Source organism: Fukomys damarensis, unplaced genomic scaffold (genome assembly GCF_012274545.1).
Source record: "Fukomys damarensis isolate Sample0158 unplaced genomic scaffold, DMR_v1.0_HiC HiC_scaffold_30, whole genome shotgun sequence".
Lineage (NCBI taxonomy): Eukaryota > Metazoa > Chordata > Mammalia > Rodentia > Bathyergidae > Fukomys > Fukomys damarensis.
Window position 1 is genome coordinate 37,736,387 of NW_022900942.1, and position 22,399 is coordinate 37,758,785.

Consider the following 22,399-nt stretch of genomic DNA (forward strand, 5'->3'; position numbering starts at 1 on the left):
TAGTCTATACTGAAACTTGAAATACATTAGATGTGAGTGTAGGCAGAGTGATGGTACAGAAAGGTGAGCTGTGGAACCTGGTGCACATGATGGATGAATAGGTCCCAGAACTGAAATTTAAGCTAGGAGACAGGAATGTGTTACAGCTACCTTGTAGTTCTTAAAAGGAACCCATTGACTAGCTAGAGCTTTCTTCTTTATCATTACTTTTCACCCATTTAGGTCAAAGGAAGAAAGATACTCAGGAATATTTTGTATTGGAGCTTCTTGAACACTAATAGTTTATATTTTGTGCTAAAAATTCATTTTCTGTTCAAAGATAGATGGATGCCACTTGTAAGATATCATAATATTGCTTTATGCTATGGTTGTATCATCTCTGGTCCTTTCATATTCCTATGCTTTTGTTCAGGGTCATTCTTTTCATATCTTCTCTTTGTGTTTCACCATCCAGAACTTTTGTGGTTTTCCTCTGTTGAGTAAGTTCATCATAGGACTTCTTGGCCAGGGATAGTAAGCAAATGAGAAAGAATAGAGCATGAGAAGTATAATTTAGAGTCTAGAAAGTATACGAGCAGCTATTTTTAAAAGGGTGTATTGTCTTAGTAAACATTGTTCTTATAAACAGTTTTACAGAGCACTAAAAAGAAAGTAAAAGCCTCTCACCCGGAGAGAACTGTTAGCATTTTGTTGACAGTCCTACTCCCTTTTGTTGCAGACCCAGTAGATTATAAAATGCAATCTTATCATTCCTGTCAGATGAAACTAGTTTTATCTAAAGATTTAGAAAAATTCAATTTTTGTGTATATTAGAAGATAATTTTATATTCCATGCTCCTGTTTCATTCCTTAAAAATTTGATAGTTGCTTAGATAGAGATTTCTAAAGGCAGAAAACAAAGAGTATGGGTAAATATGTGTGCTTCTGGATCAAGAATTATTAAGGGACTACGGATATAGCTTAGTGGTATAGTATTTATATAGCATGCACAAGGCCTTCAGCTTAATCCTCAGTACTACCAAAAAGACATTATGAAGAATTGATACTAAATTTTAATCTTTTATTCTTTTATGACTATAAAGTGGTACACACTATACTTCAGGTATGCGAATAAAAATCATGAACCTATTTTCTGACTGTAAGTGTGGGCCAAGTATGAATTTCATATACTTCTGATTGTAGTGTTTTGTTTTGTTTTTTTTGGCACTGGGGCTCGAACTCGGGACCTGGTGCGCCGGCACCACTGAGCTAAATCTCCATCCAGCCTTTGTGATTGTAATAAACAGTTTAAAATACCAATATTTGCTAATAGCATTCTACCAGTTTATTTTTGTGCTATGATAGTTATAGAAATTTAAAATATATTTACTTGCATAATGTATACCTGTTCTTTTTGTGTAATTGGCCAATCCTGTGAAGAATCAGAAACATTTTAAAAGCTGTCTAAATTTTTTAATATATGGCATCACAGTACATTAATAATTCCACAAGACAGCCATTTACATTTCTTCATGGAACCTATTATTCATAATTTATAAATACATCTATTTTTCCTTGAGTTTTAAAATCATTTTGTTTCTCAATATGGTCCTTGTGAAGATTCTGATTTAAACAAAAACCTGCTACCAGTATATAATTTGGTAATCATAATAACTGTTTTTAGCCTTTATATATAAATTTGCATTTTTTGTTTTGTTTTTGGTACAGAAGATCAAACTCAGGACCTTTCACTGGCCGGGCAGGCACAGTGCCACTGAGCTAAATCCTCAGCCCCTATAAAATTGAATTTGAATCAATAGTTAAATAATTTAGATAAAAAGAGTCAGTTGACCCTTAAGATGATTTAACTTTTCAAATGTTCGATGAAGTTTTAGATGTTGATGTAATAATACCATTGCATTCTGGCATTTTCACATGTTTTGATAGTCAACATTTTGATATGGGAGAAACAATAGTTTTTTAAAAGATCATTTAAAGTTTCATGTTGTGTTAACAGGACATACATAATAGATGTTACTGTGATGACAGTGTGTAGGCACATGGACTTGACTCTCTTTTTTGGGACTACTTTCGTGTAAATCAAAGCCACAGGGCTGGGGAAAGAAAGGGAATTTGGTGGTTGTTTCCTCTAAATGTGATCTAAGTTAAAGTGTCAATTCAGGATGAAGACAAAAGAAAATCTCCAATGAAATATCAAAAGAAGGAGTGTTAGGAAAATACATGTTATCTGTTTTTCTTAAAAATCTCAAATTCTTTTGGGGAAAGATGGGGATATATATGAGCTTTACCATAAGCTACACTCCTAGCACCTAGGAATTCTTTTAGGTTCTTTCAGTGACAGAAAAGAGGTAATTGATTAAATATACTTTAAGGAGAAATTTTAAAAAATAAAGAAACTTTATATATGGTGCAGCCTATAATCCTGGCTCTTGGAAGATGGAAGCAGGAGAATCACACATTTGAGACCAGCTTAGTCTATATAGCAATTTCAAGATCAGCCTGGACTACATTGTGAGAGCCTGTCTTTGAAAAAAAAAAAAAAAGCTTGTTTCCTTACATTTTGAAAAAAATAAGTTTAAAATATTGGTATTCTGAGTCAACCAGAACAATCAAAGCCATTTTTTAGCACCCTTCCCAGCAGTAAGCTACAAACTAATCTTCTTCTTACTCTCTTGGTTCTTCTCCCACCTTCATTTTTTTCTTCCCTGGTACATACTTCTGGTGAGAGAGTGAAGATTTGTGTATCATTTGAAAACACTTAACTGGTTTCCTGTTCTTTTCCTTTTCCTTTTGAACATGTGCAGTATTTTCAAATCTTGAAGAAACAATGAGCTCCAGATAAAACATACTTGTCTTAATTCTAAGTTCCTTGTTTCTCCTTCCAGGCTCTACCTTTCCCAGTAATCTTCACGTCCTGCTTGTGGTTTTAGATCTTTAGGAACCTCTGGAGTTCAAAAAACCTACTGATTCTAACCTAGGCAGGTTGATCTTTGGAAGATACCTTCCCTCTGTCTCCATCTATTTTGGAAAATGCAACAGCCTCAGCCATGTTTCATATGCTTTCTAATTTAATCAGTTTTAAATCTAAGATTTTTGAATTTTGACATATTTATTCACTCTTTGGAGAACAACATAGTTGGCCAACATAACTATAGTGTACTTTCAAGATGACTTTGTTTTTCATATTTCTGGAACCAGTATTTTTGATAAATAACAAAGAAGAATATCTTGTTTGGCATAATACACCAGTTTTAAGATGCCAATATCTAAAAAGGTTCTGATTTATTTAAGTGCTTTATTAACTGCTTTTACATTTAAATCAAGGTTATGAAATTGTTCATAAGTTAAGAGTATGAATATCATACAACTATATCATTATCTTAGCTACTGTTATTTAATAATTGAGCACCAACAGGAAGTGTTTCAGCCACAGGAACAGATGTCTAAAGATCCTAAATTGTTATCAGAATTTAACTTTTGTCAGTATAATTTGAAATTTCTAACAAAGTTGCACTTTCTTCATCTTTGCAACAGTTCCTTCCAGCTTGTCATTAATCTTACAATAGTTGATTATCAGTATTTGGAATGCTATTCTTTTTTTCTTTTTCTTTTTCTTTTTCTTTTTCTTTTTCTTTTTCTTTTTCTTTTTCTTTTTCTTTTTCTTTTTCTTTTTTTTTTTTTTTTTTTTTTTTTTTTTTTTTTTTTTTTTTTGTACTGGAGATTGAACTCAGGACATTGCAAGGCAGGAGCGGGTGCCACTGAGCCAAATCCCTGGCCCCTTGGTTTTCCATTCTTAATATTTTGCTCCTTTTTGCCTCTTTTTTACTAGGTGGTAAGATAGACATCGTCAACCTTAGGGTCAGTAATGGTAGTTAGTTCATAAACACACATTTGTGATGTTTTTCTTGTGAAGTTCTGATTGTTTACCCTGGGATAAGAGAAAATACAGATTAAATAGAGTGCAAAGTTTGTCTTCAAGGCTGAACTTTTCCAAAAACATGTTTTAATTTTTATACTACTACTTGAAACTATAAAGTTTTAAATTACATAATACATATTTTATATAATAGTAAATTATAAAGCATTTCTTACATTTTTGTATTTTTAATAACATGAACATAACAATTTCAAAATCATAAACCCTCTTAGAAGAATAAGTATCACGGTAGGGAACATTTTTATTTCTGAGTAGTAATCTTCAGTCCTGAATTTTGGTCATCTTGTCCTGATTTCTGATTGCATCCTACTGCTTTCAGATTTGCTGGCATCAGTGTTGACTATACTCAGACCATTCCCAAATTTAAAATAATTAATGCAATTTAAATTAGATTTGAGGAAATTCTGGTTGAAGTATTGTCACTTATAAGATACCCTGATTTAAGTAAAATCTTAATCTTCTATTATAGTTTATATTTATAGGTAGATTACTAATATCCAAATGCATGTTATATATACATTAGTAAAAGCATGTGTAACATGTATTTATGGATAAAAGTGTTACATTTACTCCAGCACTATATATTGTATTTTAATGCCATCTTGCTCTTATGTCATAGCTGCCATTGAGAACCACAACATATTCATGTTAACGTGAAGACTGTTAGGAAAGAGAAGTAGCTACCATGCAGTTGTGCTGAGACTTAGTGAACATACATCTAAAAATGTCCGGTGGTTTAGGTCTTCTCTTCTGTAACCTAAGCCAGATCATATGTAATTTCCCATGCTATTTAAAACAGGGTTCTCATGTATCAGCCATCTTCTATAAGGGTGCCCAGTGTGACTTCGGTTGATCCTGCTGCTATTCCGCCTTCATTAACAGACTACTCTGTGCCATTCCACCATACGCCAATATCAAGCATGTCATCAGATTTGCCAGGTACGTGGAGAGTTTTTTTTGTTTTCTTTTATGAGGTATTTTTAATATTAGTGAACCAAATAAATTTTGAAATTTCAAATAGGAATGCTAAAGAAATTTGAAGATTTCATACAAAAGTAGTATCTGTTTTAATATATCATACTTAGTTATTATTTTGATAATTACAGGTTTCAGATTATAAGATATAATGGAGAATAGTAAAATTTTTTGGAAATGTGTTCTGCTTCATAGATTAATTTGCATTCAAGCTTTCTTGGTTTATTTATCTTAGAAGTTTTATAGGTTAGGCAGAATATTATCACACTCTTCCTGGTATTACATTCTTTCTTTAATAGCTCATCAGGATTTTAAGGAATACAGATGTAGTTTGGGGCTGATTTGCCTACCAGCTATACCCCATGAGTTTCCCCTATAAAAAAATAGGATCTATTCTATGATTCTGTAGCGCAGAGCTTAGTATTTGAGGAAATTTTGTAAAAATTTACCATTATAAAGATTTCAGAGTGTTTGAATTGTCTTACTATCAGAACTTAAACAGCCAGGCACATACCATAAAATTTAAACTTTCTCCCTTTGCCCTCTCTTTCTCTCTAGCCATTGTTTTTATATACATTTATACCAATAAAATTTAAACAAGTTCGAATTAGTCTTTTATATTCATGACTTTTTCTTTGAAGTAAGTTGATTTTTGTGGGGTTGGGGGTATTACTGGGGAATTTAATTCAGGACCTTGTGCTTGCCAGGCAGGCACGCTGCCACTGGGCTACATCCCCAGCCCTGAAGTTGAATTTGATCTATGACTTAATTTTCTTCTCCTAATTTAAGTATTTTAAGCAAAATTCTTACTTCATTGGGTAAAATTGTGTTACTGAAATAATTGATAGCTCTGTTATCTAGTCTAGTATAATTTTGGCATGTGAAATTTTTTCAGATAATTTGAATAAAATTTAGTGCAAAAAGATAAACTAGTACCAATCACAAGTTTTATTAAATATACTTTTTGTGGGGGCCGGGGATGTAGCTCAGTTGTGCTCCACCTACCTGGCAAGCTCAGGGTCCTGAGTTTGATCCCCAGAACCGGAAGCAAATACGTACTTTTTGCTTCTTGTGCTTTACTCCATATATAATTTGAGAATTGGTGTTTTTAAAGTTTTTTTTAAAACCAGCTAGAACCTACTATAAAGTATTTGTTATATGCAGAGGCTGATAATAATTCTAAGGTATAGGTGAGGGTTCATGCTGCATGACAAAGACAGAAGCTCATATAATTTTAATTCCTAAATGTCACTTTAACCTTGGCTAATTTCAAGAGTGTTCATGTGTCATATCGGTATGCGTTATAAGTAAGCATTTGAAAATAATTTGTTTCTGAAAGACTTATAACTAAAAATCCTGAAAGGGGATATTGAACACTTACATTTGTAAAAATGACCCTGGCCATTCAGCAGTAGCATAGACACAAATTTAAAAAGTCACTTGCCCTGCTACTTTTCAAATTATGTGTGTCTGCATGGATTTTTTTTTTTTTTAGATGAGGGATCTTATATTACTTCAAAATTGAGCTTTATATAGTGAAAATTTTAAGTCTTTATGAAATGTACAAATTTGGGGAAAATGCAGTAAAATATGTCTGAACTGTTGTTTGGTAAAATGCATTTCAAGCTGATACTGATCCTGATATCCATGGCTAGTATTTAGTCAATATAAACCAATACCTGATTGTTAAAATGCTGAGTTTTCTTACCAGTTATAAACTAAATAGTTCAGTTGTCCTTTAGAAGAATTGCTAGTTAATTGACAAATACGAATTACAGTATATGGCAGTTATTACATTTAAATAGCTTAGGTTTTATTATTAATGTGCTGTTTTATAATTAACAATTACTTTGATTTATTTTTGTGTATAATTGTTCTGTAAGTAGTCATAATGTAGTTTGGTATTGATAAATTTAATAATTCTATAATAAAATATTAAATAGAATACCAAGAATGGAGAAATGACGTTTTAATACATTTCTTAACATTCCTTTTAAACATCATAAATATGAATCTTCTGAATCTGCAGGAGAACAAAGAAGAAATGCTATTAATAATGAACTGCAGCTTGGAACATCTTCTGATACTGTGCAACTGTGAATACAAAATAAAACATATAATTTGTATTTATGGATTGGAAAACAGCTTGATTATTTCAAGAAAAAAATATGACTGCCTTATTATTGCTAGTGCCATATTGTCAGGTGCGAATGGTGCTAAAAAGTTGTGTCATTAAAATTTGAAAGTGCTAAACCATTACATATTTAATCATGTAGCAATCATGTTTTGTGAAAGTTTATGGATCAAGTAAGGAAACACATGTTGTGATCAATGAGGGAAAATCTAAAAGCATCAGTTTCACTTAATGCAGTATTTAAATTTTTAAAATTACAATTTTATCAGTGTTGATAAAACAAAAACATTTAGACTATACCTTCAGAATTTTTAACTTTAGTGGCTTTTTAGTTGAAAATAATTGGGTATTTTTTAATTATGAAATTTTTAGTAGGGCAATAAATATATCAATATGATTTGTGACAATTTAAACTTATAGTAAAATTAGGAAATAGCATTTTGCTGAATTTTTAAAATTAGTAAAATTTTAATACTATTGCTGTGACTTTATTTCATTAGTTTTAATCTACTTAAAATATAAAATGTAAGATTTTGATGACAGTTTAGTTTTTTTATTAGCAGGAATAATGTCTGAAATACTGTATCATACTGCCCTGTCTGAGACAGAGTGGCTTCATTGAGAAATATGCACATTTCAAACTTCATTGGTCTTTGAATTGACCACCTGTACAATGCTTGAATGACAATTTTAGTTTCAACCAAAATTATAGAAAAATGTGTATTTTGTCATTGTGATTTCATTTGTCCATGAGTGTTATGAAAAAATATAGATCAAGTAAATCTCTTAAATCTTTTCTAAATAGATTATTTTCTGGCACACATAAAACCTCTAAAGATAATTTCAGTATATCTGAAGAGCTGGATATTGAAATAATTAAAATAGGTAGATTCTTTAGACCTCAGTTGGTACCCTTAAGTTATAGAGCTTCAAAAAGTTTCAATATTATATCAAACCTGAGTGTTTGTTTCAATTGAAGTTAATGGAAATAGTTGAACATTTAGAAAGTGAGTGTTTTCAAGTAATTTGTATACAATAGTCCATCAGAGATGTCAATATAAAATTTCAGTTATTAAAATGGATTGAAGAATATTAAATGTGATGGAAATAGAAAACTAAAAATGTATTTAAGAGTAGAAGCTACTATAAAAAATGTCACATCATTTGAAGCAAAGCAAAAATTAATAAAATTATACTAATTAGCATTCCAATAACTTTGTGACTTAGTAATAGAAATATTGCTACCTAAAATTTTCAGAAGGCATATGAGAGCTAGACATTTTAAATTAATGCTCAGAAGCACGAATAAGATTTACTGAACATTATCCTTAATGTGAAGCAAAGTGCACTGCTTATTTGAGATACATCACTTGCTCATTATCAGTCTATTGGGGAAGCTCTTCAGAAAGTGCTTTGTGGTTCCCTTTGTCCATTGTTGGCTCCAAATGCTGTATCACATAGCTAGTAAGAGAAAAATGAAATAAACATATATAACAAACGTTTTTTTAAAATGTTGTAAAAATTGTTTTCATATGATTGGTGCTAAAGTCTGTATCACTTGATAAGCATTTAAAATGTCCTTATTTAGAGATTATAAGGGAATAAATATTTTAAATTTTGGGGGTTAAGATTCACCATGCTTATTAAATATTTAAAATATTTCCACTAATATTCTCTATTTTGAATATAATATTAGAATTTCATTCTGCATCATTGTTGCATTTGATGCCAAATTCCAGTGTACAAAAATTCACAGAATTGAGTAGACATTGGCCTGTCTTGATGACCAATACTTAGTATGTGATTGTTTTTAATCTTTTAAAATAATTGAAAAGAATTAAGTCACATATAGGTCTAAAGGAATTGACTTTGAGGTTTATCGCTATACTTTTCAGACTTGAAGCTTTTTTAGTGTTATTATAACTTTAACACTTTTATATTTCTGTTTCTAAAACATAATTGGAGAACCCCAATTCTTTAGAAAACTGCATTAGCTGAGAACCTAGTAAACCTTCATTAATTTGCTAGTGAGTAGCTGTTACTAAATGCTTGTTTTCAGTGAAGTAAATACTTGTTTAAGAAGTGATATTTTAGATGAACTTCAGTGTGGTGTATTTCTGAAAAATAAATGTTAAGTGTCTTAAGAGACGAAGTATGTTTTCTTTAATGGTCCTAAGATAATTATCTCATCATTTTTATTGCTTCTTACTCTGTTAAGTGACAAAAAATATTTACTTTGACTAGTCCTAATTCTCTGAAAAGATTTGGACTGCTACCTTTGAGTTCTGGGAGGTGGTTTTTCCAGTTGTTTTCCCTGGGGGATGTGTTCATCTTTGAGTTTTGTGCAGATTAAATATCAGTGATCATGGTTTAGAACTTCCCTATGGCATAGTGGTAAGCATCCAAATGTTTTGTGATTTATAAGTACAATATAATTTGGGGAAATAATTCTAGTCTCCAAAATTTGAGACAACTATTAACAAAACATTTTTGTTTTAGGTTTGGATTTTCTTTCCCTTATTCCAGTTGATCCCCAGGTATGTATCCTGAATTTAAGCAACTAATTTGTATTTGATTATTGGTTATGTCATATTAACTAAAAATGACCAGTTGCATAAAATCAGGACAGTTAACTCTCAGTTACACTGATGGAAAGAAAGTAGGAAGTCCATACTATATAAATTTTTCACAATTTTAGTTGGAGAAAAAGAGTTAATGGTTTTTCATTTATAACTTTTTGTCTTTAATATTTAAATTTCAAATTATATCTTATTGAACAGTCAGTTACTATTTCTTACAAGCTTGTGTGATTAGAATGAGTAGAAGCATGTGTGGTTGTTGCAAAGTAAAATTTTTTTGTATACGTAAAAATGTATTTTATACATAGAAACATTAACAGCCAAAGCTCATTAAATAGACTTGACTCACTAGCTTATTTCTCCATTATTTGAAGAACAATCAGATTCAAACATTGAGGGTTTCACAATTCATCTTGCAAACTATTCAGTAAGCAAGAATTCCACTGTTAGCCTTAGAGATAGAAAAGAGGAAGGAAACAGCAAAAGAAACTTTGAAAGCGGGTGTGGCCCAAGGGAGTGATAGTGGAAGAACATTAACTGCTGCCTTTTAGGGTTGCTTCGAATCAGCTAACTGCAAATCTATATGAGCCTCTTGTTTCAGTACTCTATCTGATCATCCAAACAGCATGGGAAATTAGAGCCCAAAGTAATATACAGACTGAAGAATTTCTTGTCATCTTGAGTTTACCTTGTTATATCTGCAAATTGTAAAACAAGGCTATTTTCCTAAGAAGTGGATTGTTAGGCTTAAAAGATTAACAATTTTATATGAGGAAGCCTTTTAAAAAATCTTGAAACCTAAAGCTTTTATTTCATAGTTCTATTTGACATGCTTAGTAGCAAGGTGATTTTCTTCTCCTTTCTCACTCGCTCTTTTTTTTTTTTTTTTGGCATACTAGGTTCTTAACCCAGGGCCTGTTAACACTGAGCCAGGTGCTCACCCCTTTTTAAAATTTTTTGAGACAGTGTTTAGCTACTAGTGTCCATGCTTTTGCCATCCTCCTGCCTCAGCTTCTCGAGTAACTGGGATTACAGGCATGTGCCACCACACGTGGGGGCTGTTTTATAAGTCAGTAGGAGGATGAAGTTATACCTTCTATTTACCAAAGAATCTTTAGGTTTTCCTACTCAACCTCTAGATTGACCTTTATTCCCTGATATCTTTGTGTAGCTATATGCATATGGGACACAGAGTTAAAAGTCAAATGGCTGCAACATGAGTGTAAGAATTCAAAGCATGGAGTCCATTGATAGCAAGATTGTCCTTTTTTTTTTTTTTAAAACTATGAGACAGTCAGAAACAGCCTGAAATATAGCAGGAATAAAATAGAAATTTTGGGGCTTTTTGTCCAAATTTTCCCCTCTGTTCTAGTAAAATTGGTTTGTTAGAGAAGTTAGAAATTGATTTGATTTAGGCAAGAATTTTTAATATTACTTGACTATCTTTAACATATTCCTGCCAGCTTGAACCATCAGTGTACAATGCTTGACTATCGTGAACATGTTGAAGCTTCTTAGAAACTCCTTGAGAGCTGTCCTTCACTCCTCATTCAACCTTGAAACTCTTTGCATGTGGCATTCATTATATTGATGAAATCAAGAGTTATCCACCAGAACATTAATTTACTCTTTTGAAAGGCAGCCTGAATTTTATTTGGTGTTCTTCCTCTTACTGGCAGCTTAATCGGGCTGTTGTTTCCACTTTATTTTTGAGCCTTGAAAATTATGTTGTCTAAGCAACTTCAGTTTTAAATTACTTTTCATAATTTATTTTTTCTGAGGATAAGCATAATGATGTATAAATGGACAATAGTAATTAGATATATTTACTGATCTTTCATACAGTCTCAAGCAGAACATTTCATGGAATGTATTAGGCATCACTTATTTTGCTAGTTTTGGCAGTTTCTCACATAAAACATTTTGTGCTTATATGCAAAATGTGTTTAGCTCTTTTCTTCACTCCTCTTGGTAATCATTTGGATATTATACTCAGGTTTGTATTTGTATGAGAATCAATAACTAATACGGTAATAACACTTGGAGAGGGAATCAAGCAAGCATCACAAGGAAGACTGGATCTCTTCAAGTAATGTTATGTATATAAGTGCAAAGAAGTCCAGTGCCATCATTCAGCTGGTCATTCTTAATATTCATAGAGGGTCTTTGACTAAATTTTGGGAAATGGTTGAATTTTGAATTAGCACTTTTGCATAATACTGTGAAAAACAAGTCCTTATTACCCTTTTATAGTGTGATTTAAACCCTGTCTTCAACACACTTACTGAGCAAATTAGTTTTGAGATTAAGTATGACTCATAGTTGTGGGGCCGATATTTCATATTAAATACTTCAGTTATTGTTGACGTTACTTTTACCTCTATATAGTCAACAAACATTCGCACATTTTGGGAGAATAGAAAAATAGGCTGCATTCTCTAGAGAATGTAAAATAGCTAAATTCGTGTCATCTTCCACCCAAAGATAAGAAGTTTTCGGATATTTTGGAATCTCAGGAGGATTTAAATATGTGGCTATCATTTGTGCATATCTAACAATTTCTAGTCTCTCTATTTAAAACCAGTGTAGCCTCTTCCTCATCGGCATCATTGTTTGTTTCAAGCAGTACTGTCCTCCTATGTTTTTGGATAGTCTCACCTCACCCTTAACAGCAAGCAGTACGTCTGTCACCACCACCAGCCCCCATGAAAGCAGTACCTATGTTAGTTCATCCAGCAGCAGAAGTGAGACAGGGGTCATAACCAGCAGTGGAAGTAGCATTCCTGACATCATCTCATTGGACTAAAGAAGGACGCACTTGATTCTGGAAATCATTTCATCAAAACTGCTTTTTCTTGGATCTCTGGTCCATGGGAGCTATTTTCTTTTGACAATTTGATATTTATTGAAAAATCAGATGGATTCTTTTCCTTTCTGAGAGATGAACATAGATGACAGCAGCAAGAACCAAATGACAGGCAAGGACTTCTTGCATATGCTGTACGCTGATCATCAGTTACATGCAGCCATAAACAGTGTCTTGGGCAGTGGATTTCAATTTCATATGTTACTGGATGGATTTTACAGATCGTTTTAAAATTTTTGTTATATAATAAACAGCAATAAAAATCATGTAAATATTTGAACTTTCTAATTAAAAAAAAGATGTAATCATTGATTCTAGAATGATAGCAACTTCTGTTTAACTCAATGTGAAGGAAAAAAAAAATATGGAAAGAAGTCATGTTTGCTGAATGAATCCTTTCCACAGAGATTTGTTCTATTTTATTTAAGTGATGAAGTTTTGATAAATGGCCAGAGCTTGGGTTCCACTTTTCTTCATGATCCCATCAATGAAAAAGGGCCGCTGTGTTGTACATTTTCTCTTGGTTGTCATTTATACTTTGACACTGTTTGCTAATCAATGCAGAGTGAAGGTCTGGGCTTTGGCTGCTCTTTATTAGTGATTATGTTTAAGAACTATGCAGATTCTGCCCTGACGTATTTTTTGGTAACTGTACATTCTCATTCTAGAGTTTTCTATAAATTGGAGGCTTGCATTCTTAGGAAAGAAATTGTCTCCAGCCTTTGAGGTAAGGTGCAGTTGGAAAGTTTGTTAGATTGTTTTTCATAATGTCCAGAAATACTGATATTTTGAGGGCAGCATTAGAAAAGATTTATCGGAGATGGTAATAACAAACTTACTTCGTGAGAACTTAATTTGTTCATTCATTTTAGAAGATAAAATATACAAATCTTTGTTGAAACTTTTTACATTTTAGAGGCACTGAAATAGAAATTAAATGTAGGTTTCACATCATATTGCTCACCATTGTATTTTCTGTTTCAGCATTGATTTTCAAATTTAAGGAAAAGACAAAAGCATGGTATGGGGGATATCAGATTTCTTTTTACATTTTTAAAAAAATATTTTCTGAGCCCACAAAATGAGAAATGGTTGAAGTGTGAGGAAGTGTTGGGGAAGGACCTGAAGCCCACCTACTTTGTGTCTCACTCTCCCCTTTGCCGAAACACTCCATTCTAGTGGCTGTACTAAGGGCAATTTGAAAACTACTTTCCTCGTGTGTTTGATTCTAAATTGCTCAAAAACCTGAGTTTTACTTGGAGACATGTTCATCCAGGTTTTGTAGTTTGTTTCATTTGGCTTCTTGAATCATTTTGAGTTCTCAAGGATTTAGGACTTTGCTGATGTTTAGCTTTCTCTTCGTAAGCTATATCCACTTTAAAATAAAATCATTCTTTTCATGGCTAATGAAACTGATTTTTTTGGCAGATGTTCACATATGAGGACTCTACACTTCATTTTATTATTTTTTTGTTTGTTTTGTTTTGATTTTTTGAGACAGGGTTTCACTGTATAGTTGAGACTGCCCTGGAACTCACTATATTGTCCAGGCTGGTCCCGAACTCACAGCGATCCTCCTGCTTCAGCCTCCCGAGTGCTGGGATTACAGCCATGCGCCACCACGCCCAGCTTACACTTCATTTTAACAGGGACTCATTACTTCAAAAATAAGTGCAACTTCAGGGAGCTGATTTGTTCTTGCTTGGTTTTTGGTATCCTCAAGTTTTCATGGCCTTTGTGCACTTTTTTTGTGCTGATTTAATGTGTAATTTTTCATTTTCTTTGGCTTCATCATCCCCCTATTTATTGTAGTGGCCCTTTGAGAGTGCCACTATTAAAGATGTGGAAACGTAAAACCAACCTTGACCCTTCCAGCAATAGTTGAACCAGTCACCTAGTCACTAGATTTGAGTCCAGGTTAGAATCTTTTACAGACATAAATATTTCTACTAGAATTTTACATTGCTGCTCTTAAGTATACATGTAGTTTGTTAACTCCATTATCAGATAGAAAAAGTAAGCTTACTTGTGCAGAATAATTTTTTAATAAAGAAAGTATATTTCTTAACATTTTGTTATACTTTCGATTCTCAGAGCCTCCCCAATTTAATAAAGTTTTATAGAGTAGATGAGAACATTAATTAGAGAGTATTTACTTATTATAACCTATAACCTCTTTGCTTTTGTGGTTGTGATATGTTGTCACTATTTTACATGAATAATTTTAGTATTTATTTTTGGTGCTGTACACTTGTTACATATAAAAGTTTATTTTCTCTCAGGCAACTAACACTTAAACTTTTAAGTTTTTATCTTAAACTTGGGGCTTAACTTTGATGGGTGTCTTTGAAGATGAATACTTTTCTGTATGCCTTGGCCCTATGGCATCATTATGGTTTTTAAGCCAACATCCTTTATTTAATATGGTTATTATAATTATTTGTACAAAGATTCTAACTTTTTAGTAGTGTGTTTTGCTAGTACAGATTTTTTTTACCCAAGTACAATAGAACAAAGTGGTCATTCTTTACTAAGTACTACATACTTAGATGTCAACCAGCAAGAAACCAGTTGTTAACTTTCATAGTCACTTAGACAACCTGTATTTTTATCTTTATTCATTTAGAACTGTGTAGGGCTTTTGTTTGGTAACTCCTGGCAGTATAATTGGTGCTGGATATACTTTTATTTCTGAAGTCTGCTTATACTCACTAGCTTTCTTGCCCCTAATAAGGATTTAATTTTCATTTTTGCTGAGAGAAATTATAAGTATTTGACATTTACCCTGGGATAATTTTAAAAGTCAAATGAAACAGTTGAGGTGAATCCAGGATATGTGGCATTTATCTAATGATGTGTTCCAGGGAATGCAGAAGGAAAATACGAAGTGTGTTGGTAAAGATTAGCACCAAAATGTAATTAAGTTAATCAATAACTCTTGGTTTGAAACTTGAGTTTCCCTTTGGATAGTTTTAAGGAATTCAAAAGAAAGGTAAGATGTTGGATTGTAGGTGAAGTTGTATGGAACAGAAATTATTTTGATTTTTGATAGGCCCTCAAGCCAGTCCTGGGGATACTCAGTTTAGTAACTAACCTACACATCTTTTTCTTCTGCCAATAAAGTATTAACTTGCATTTGTATTTTAAGTAAAGTTTTTATGAAGCATTTATTTAATTCTCAGGCCTTTCTCTTTAGTCTTCAGTTAGTTCAGAAAAAAAATTTTTTTGCCTGCACCTTTTTCTCCATTTCTATGGAATCTCATAAAAAATTGTTTCCCAGCCCTTTTCAATACCCTATTTAAGCTTGAATCTGATGTTGGATTTAGTGGTCCATATGGCACTGTTCCATATGTTGTGAAAGCTTGAAATTGTCATTTTGATGGATAACTGGTGGTTCAATTCAACTGGACACAGCATCTTTTCTGCTGTAGGGCTACATGGATTGGTGAAATTTGTGAAAAGGATTTAAGAATTTCTCTGCTTTTTAAGAATCTGACCCTACCAAATAAACAAGTGGTTTGTATCCCTTTCACCTTTTTGATTAGGTACCACACTAAAATTGCTAGAAAAAAAACAAATACAGCTGTATAAAGATATTTGCCCTTTAATACTTGCCTGGTTGGATGTTTTTGTTTTTTCTGTTTGTATCAATAGGGCATGCTCATTGTGGAAATTTTAGATAATACAAAAAAGTACAAAAAAACAATTTTTATCACCAAGTGAAAAGAGACTTGGAATTTTTGCATATTTCTTGCCAAATTTCTTGCTATTTGTGTGTATTTTTTCTTAGATTTATTCAGTCTACAGCATTGTTCCATTTTGTTAACTGTGTCAGCCATTACTAATTACATAATATTCCATTGTATAGATGTACCATGATTCATATAATCTTTCCCATTGGATGTTTTAGATTTAATCTCATAATGTTGCAGTGACTTCATAAATTGTTTTCCTTAGGATGAATTCCTAAAGAAATGATTTCTGGGTCAAGGCTATGAACACTTTTGTGTTTGATTCATATCAATTTCCAAATAGGGATGGTCATTTATGCCCCACCAGATGGTATAAGAAAGGGCTGTCTAGTTGTATTATTTATGAACATGTAACATTTATTTTCAGGCAACTGCACTAACATTTTCTGCCCTTACAATACTAGTAAACTGGACTGAGGAGGTAATTAGCAAGCATTTTCCTAGGCTTTTTCAGATTTAAATAAGCTGTTGTCCCTCATTATCTGTAGGGGATTGGTTCTAGGACGCTCCAATACCAAAATCCACAGGTGCTCAAGTCTCTTTTATAAAGTGGGATAGTATTTGCATATAACTACACAGTCCTCCCCTATACTTTAAATCATTTCAATTATTTATAATACCTAATACAATATAAATGTTTGTAAATAGTTGTTATACTATATTGTTTAGGAAATAATGACAAGAAAAAGTCTACATGCTCAGTACAGATGGGATTTTTTCCTGAATATTATCATTGTGCAGTTGCAGATGCAGAACCCCTGGCTATAGAGGCTTGGACTGTGTTTACTGACATGTTCCAGATATGTCCACATATGGATAGCCTACTGATTATACTTGCACTGTGAAGTAAATACTCCTTGTTAGATTACATTTGTGGGGTTTTAATTTTTATTCTTTTTTACCATTTGTGCCTAGGGCCAGCCCTTAGTAGCCAGCTCTCTTTTTCCTCTTGTAGGCTTCATTTTGGCCTTTCTGAGCTCCCTAAAGCCAGTAGGATCTGCTGAGGCAAAGGCAGTCCATCCCAAACTGGAGAAGTGGTAAGGCTAAAATACAAATAGGATCCAGTTCTGCCTGTTTCACTTTGCATTATTTTATGTTGCCAATCAGATCTTAACTATTGGTGTTCTGAGAACACCATGGGGAAAGAAAACATAGATGTTTTAGGAGTAGCATTTATTTTTGATTGACATAGTATATTCATTACTTTCCAGACTTTTTGTTTCTGAATGGCTTTTAAAGCTTAATTTATTTTATGTTCTTGAAGTTTAACTCTTAAGTAAAGAGTATTGTTGTAAAATGCAATATTCCTCTTTCTTTGGCTGTTATTAGACTGTTCAACAAATGTTTAGTGTACAGTTGTACCTCAGTTTATGAATTTAATTTGTTTCATGATTTTGGGGAAGATGGCTGCATTTGTATTTGTGTGGGGAAGATGGCTATGGTTATGTTTGTTACCTGATGTAAGATTGCACATGAAAGCACAATTTTGCTGAACACTTTAGTTAGCAAACTGAAGCTTTGGTGAACTGAGGTATTTGTAAATAGTGTGGGTTAAAGTAGTTACAAAAGGTATAGTCTCAGTCCTGAAAGAGCTTGGAATGCAGTTTTTTTTTAAAAAAAATCAGGAATACTTAGTAACAGGCATTCTGCTAAGGACTTTATGAAGATGTTTCATTGTAGCAGCCTTTCAAAGGAAAGTATCTCCATTTTACAAATGAAGGTGTGTGGGGCATAGTAGTGGGCTTGGGAGTCTGACCCAGACCTACCTCAGAAGCCCTCTGACTAAACTGAAGTGACGTTAACTAGCTGTGGTGTTTAGGAGACTGGTATGAAAATCTATATAAAATTAGTTTCAGACCATAACCATGGTAATCATTAGGAAAGGTGAATACCAGAGCCTTTCAGAGGAAAATTGAAGACTTGGGCAAGAGTATTGCCAAGAGTTTTGAGGCCAGCCTAGACTACATAGGGAGGACCCCCCCCCAAAAAAAAAATTCAGTGACTGAACAGTAAGGGCTGTGTCAGTCCTCAAACCCAGGGCTGTTATCCTTCCATACTGTTACAACTTGGGGGAAGACAGTGCTATTTACAGAGATAAGAGGCAGTGTGGTTAGTCATTTAGGGGAAAGGAGTTTAAGCAGGGGTTATCAGGAAGCTTCTGTGAGTCTCATTGGTTTTTCTGCAGTCTTAAGAAGTACAACTCCTCTGTCATACATTTTCACCTTCATTCACCTCTATACTGTGCATGTCTGGTCACTCATTCACTGTCCTAAACCATGTTGGTTACATCTCACCCTTATTTTACTCTTCCTTACTTTGCCTTTGTGGATTTACCTGTCAACTTAGGTTCTACCATTACCCAGAACTGTCACTAGTGTGGGCTCTATTATAGTCTTTATTTTTCAAGAGGTGATAGGTGCTGCCTGTCTGATGGAATGCTTCTGTCAAAAATCTCTGCTTCTGAAGGAAAACGATATCAGTGACGGGCTTGTAAAACAGACAGCATTGGATGATCTTTCTGATGATTAATAATGAATATTCATTGTAGAATTTGGTATGATTATCTTCATTTTATAATTGTACAAACAGATTGAAAGGATAAGTGAACCTGGACTTGCCTAAGGTCATCCAGCTAAGTGGAGAGTTAGACTTCAAATCAAGATTTTAACCATTTTCTGACTGTTGTATTTTTTGTTATTGTTTTGAGCGCTGGGTACAGAACCCAGGGCTTCACACATGCCAACCATGGGCTCTTCCACTGAGCCATGCCCCCTGCTCCTCCTTGTTCTAGTTTCAAAGTAGATGTTTCCTACCTTCTGTCATATCACATAGCATATTTATATCCTATGTGGTACTTATTACACCATATGGCAATTTCATGTATTGGTTCACTGTGTTGTCTCTATGAGATTGTAAGCTCCATGAGAGCAGGAGTGGCATCTTGCATTCCAGAGCATAATAATATGGTATGTGGTGTGTAGTAGATGCTCAATAAATATTTATGAATGGAGAAACGATGGATAACTATTTTCATTTGACTTGTGTTGATTGTGAAAATTTAATAACCTGAGTAGCAGGCATCACCAAGAAAGAAAAGTAGGAGGTAAAGTTTAGGGTAAGTGGTAGGAGGCGTTAGATGTTAGGAAGAAGTGAGCACACTGGCCTTGCAGACTGCAACAAACTAATAGAACAAGAGCTGTTAATGAGGGACAGGTAGGTCAGTGCACAATGGAGAAAATAATTACTGTACAAGTAGATCTTACAGTGAAGCTGAGCACATAGTGACACCTAGACCCAGCATACTATGTACATAGAAGGCTAGGGAAATTTTGCATGTAGTCTTTCTTAAATTATGTGATGACCACCTCATTTAATTAAACAGTATAACTGCAGGTATAAATATGGTTTAGTCTCCTGAGGCGAGCAATCTGACTGAAGTCATTGTTGGACTCAGTACTTTAGAACAAGAATCAGTTAACCTGATGTCCCTGGGACTCATGCCCATATGCTATTTGAAGTGCAAGCATCACTTACCCTAAAAAACCTCATACCCATCGGTAATCATTCCAAATCCCCCATCAGTCTCCCTGCACCCCAGCCTTAGGCAACTACTAGTCTGCTTTCTGTCTCGCCTATTCTGAACATTTTACATATATTGAATCATATAAAGTGTGGACTTTTGATTAGCTTTTTTTCCTTTGGCTTAGAGCAGTAATAGCAAATCTTGTAGAGCTTTCATTGATAACAAATAGCCACTGCAGCACATGTGACACATTCACAACCACTGGCCTAGTGTAATCACAGTTCATCCATGCTATAGTGTGTATTAGTTTCTTCTTACCCCTCCACTTTTGGCCAAATAATAGCATTGTGTGGATATATCATGCTTTATTTGTCCACCAGTTCATAGACATTTGGGGCATCCCCATATTTTGCCTATTACAAGTACTGGTCATGTACATGTGTTTTGTGGACATATGCTTTTATTTCTTTTAGGTATATACCTAGAAATGGAATTACTGAGTCATACGGTATCTCCTATTTAACATTGAGGGGCTTGCAGACTTTTCCAGATTGGCTAAACCATTTTAAATTACCACCAGCATTGTATAAGGGTTCCAGTTCCTTCAGTTCCTCAACAAGCTGAGCACCTCTAATTCCGGCTACTTTTGAGGCTAAGGCAGGGCTGTCAAGTTCAAGGCCAGCCCAAGCAATTTATTGCAAGACTGTCTCAGAATTTAAAAAATGAAAAAATCAGGGATATAGCTCAATGGTAAATGCCCTTGGGTCAAGCCCTAACTTACCACCCCCCAAAAAAAGATCTCCCCAACATTTATGGTTGTCCTGTGTTGGAAATATTACCTGTTAATTGTTTTGGTTTGTATTTCTCTAATGGATACTGACCATCTTTATATGTGCTTGCTCATTTGCATATTTTCTTTGCAGCAATACTGTTTGAATCTTTTCCCCCACGTTTTAATTGGATTGTCAAAGTTTTCACTTCAGTGTTTTAACAGTCTTATAAGTTTTTTAAGAGGCATGATTTGGAAATATTTTCTCCCAGATTATAGATTGCCTGTCTTTACTCCCGATATTGTCCCTTGAAGCAGACATTTTAAATTTTGATGAAAACTCCAGTTTCTTTTCCTGTGTTGCATATGCTTTTGATATCACAGCCAGAGAGTTTATTGCCAAATCCAAGACCATAAACTTTTACCCTATTTCATCCAAAACTTTTATAGTTTAACTCATATTTAGGATTTTGTTCCATTTTGAGTTATTTTTTATATTACATAAGGGTCCACTTTTTTGCATGTGACTATTCAGTTGTCCTGGTATCAATTGTTGAAAACAATTTTTTCCTTGTTGAATGGTCTTGGTACCCATTTTAAAAATCTGTCATCTGTAGACACATGAGTTTATGATCTCTCCATTGATTTGTTTATCCATATTCCAGTACCATACTGCTATGATTACCATTCCTTTGTGACAAGTTTTGAAATTGGAAAGTGTAAAAAGATTGTTTTGTTGTTGTTGTGTGTGTGTGTGTGTGTGTCTATTTTTTATTACTGCTCTGGCCACTTCTGGTGTCCTTGCAATTCCATATGAAGTATAGAGTCAGCTTGTAAATGACTAGGAAAAAGCCAGCTGAAATTCAAATAAAGATTGCCTTGAATCTGTAAATTAATTTGGGAAGTGTTACCATCTTAATAAGAATAATTCTGGCTTATGAACATAGTTTTTCCAGTAATTTAGATTTTTTTCATTTATTTTCAACAATATAGTTTCACAGTGTACATTCATATTGCTTTATATGTACTTTTTTGCTGCTATTGTAAGGAATTGTATTTTGGATTACTGATTAAAAAAACTTGATTTTTTAAAAACAAACTTTGTTTTGAAGAGTATTTTAGGTTCATACCAACATTGAGCAGAACATACAGAAAGTTCCCACATGCTCCCTTAACCCAAAAGCCCCTCCCACCGTCATTGTACTACACCAGTGTGAAATACTTCTTACAGTTAAAGAATATTTGTTACAGCAATGACACATCATTATCAACTAAAGCTTATAATTTATATTAGTGTTCACTCTATAAATTCTATGAGTTTTGAAAAATATATGATGCCATGTAGATACACCATTATTATGTCAAACAATAATGTTGCTACCCTAGGAATCCCCAGTGTTTTTCTTTTCATCCTGGTCCTTGCTCCAATCCTGGGAAACCTCTGATCTTTCTAACATCACAGTTTTGCCTTTTCCAGAATGCCGTATTATTGAATCATACAGTGTGTATCTTTTTCAGAATGGCTCTTTTCACTTTGGATTTGAATATGTTTCCTCTTACTTATGAAAATAGTATGTTGAATTCTTCAAATGGGCTGTAGCATTTTGTGTTCCCACCACCAGTGAATCAGCTTCTGTTACCACACATCCTCACCATCATTTGGTGTTGATGTTTTAAATTTTGGCCATCCTAGTAAGTGTGGTGGTGTTTCAGTATTTAATTTGCAATTCTAAGACATTATCATATGCTTATTTTTCAATTGCACACTGAACCCTCAAGTTACAACCATCCTGACATATGAACAATTTAGGTTAATTAGATTAATGGGAAATTAATCTGCCTTTTGTTATATATAGCAGGTACC

At 33.5% G+C, this 22,399-nt stretch overlaps 1 protein-coding gene across 6 annotated transcripts in view; it reads left to right on the forward strand.

The window, feature by feature from the left end:
• The window catches only part of Pias2 (protein inhibitor of activated STAT 2), a 74,152-nt gene that overhangs the window by 45,980 nt on the left and 5,773 nt on the right, over positions 1-22,399 (forward strand). Inside the window, exons 11-14 of one of the 6 annotated variants that reach the window (XM_033757332.1) lie at positions 4,737-4,876; positions 9,546-9,583; positions 12,210-13,218; positions 17,199-18,432. In XM_033757332.1, the coding sequence (XP_033613223.1) occupies positions 4,737-4,876; positions 9,546-9,583; positions 12,210-12,431 (400 nt within the window). In that variant the 3' untranslated portion in view covers positions 12,432-13,218; positions 17,199-18,432. Of the gene's footprint in view, positions 1-4,736; positions 4,877-6,941; positions 7,117-9,545; positions 9,584-12,209; positions 13,219-17,198; positions 18,433-22,399 lie in introns of those variants that run through there. The other 5 variants (XM_033757333.1, XM_010621653.2, XM_033757334.1 and 2 more) reach the window with 5 other exon arrangements.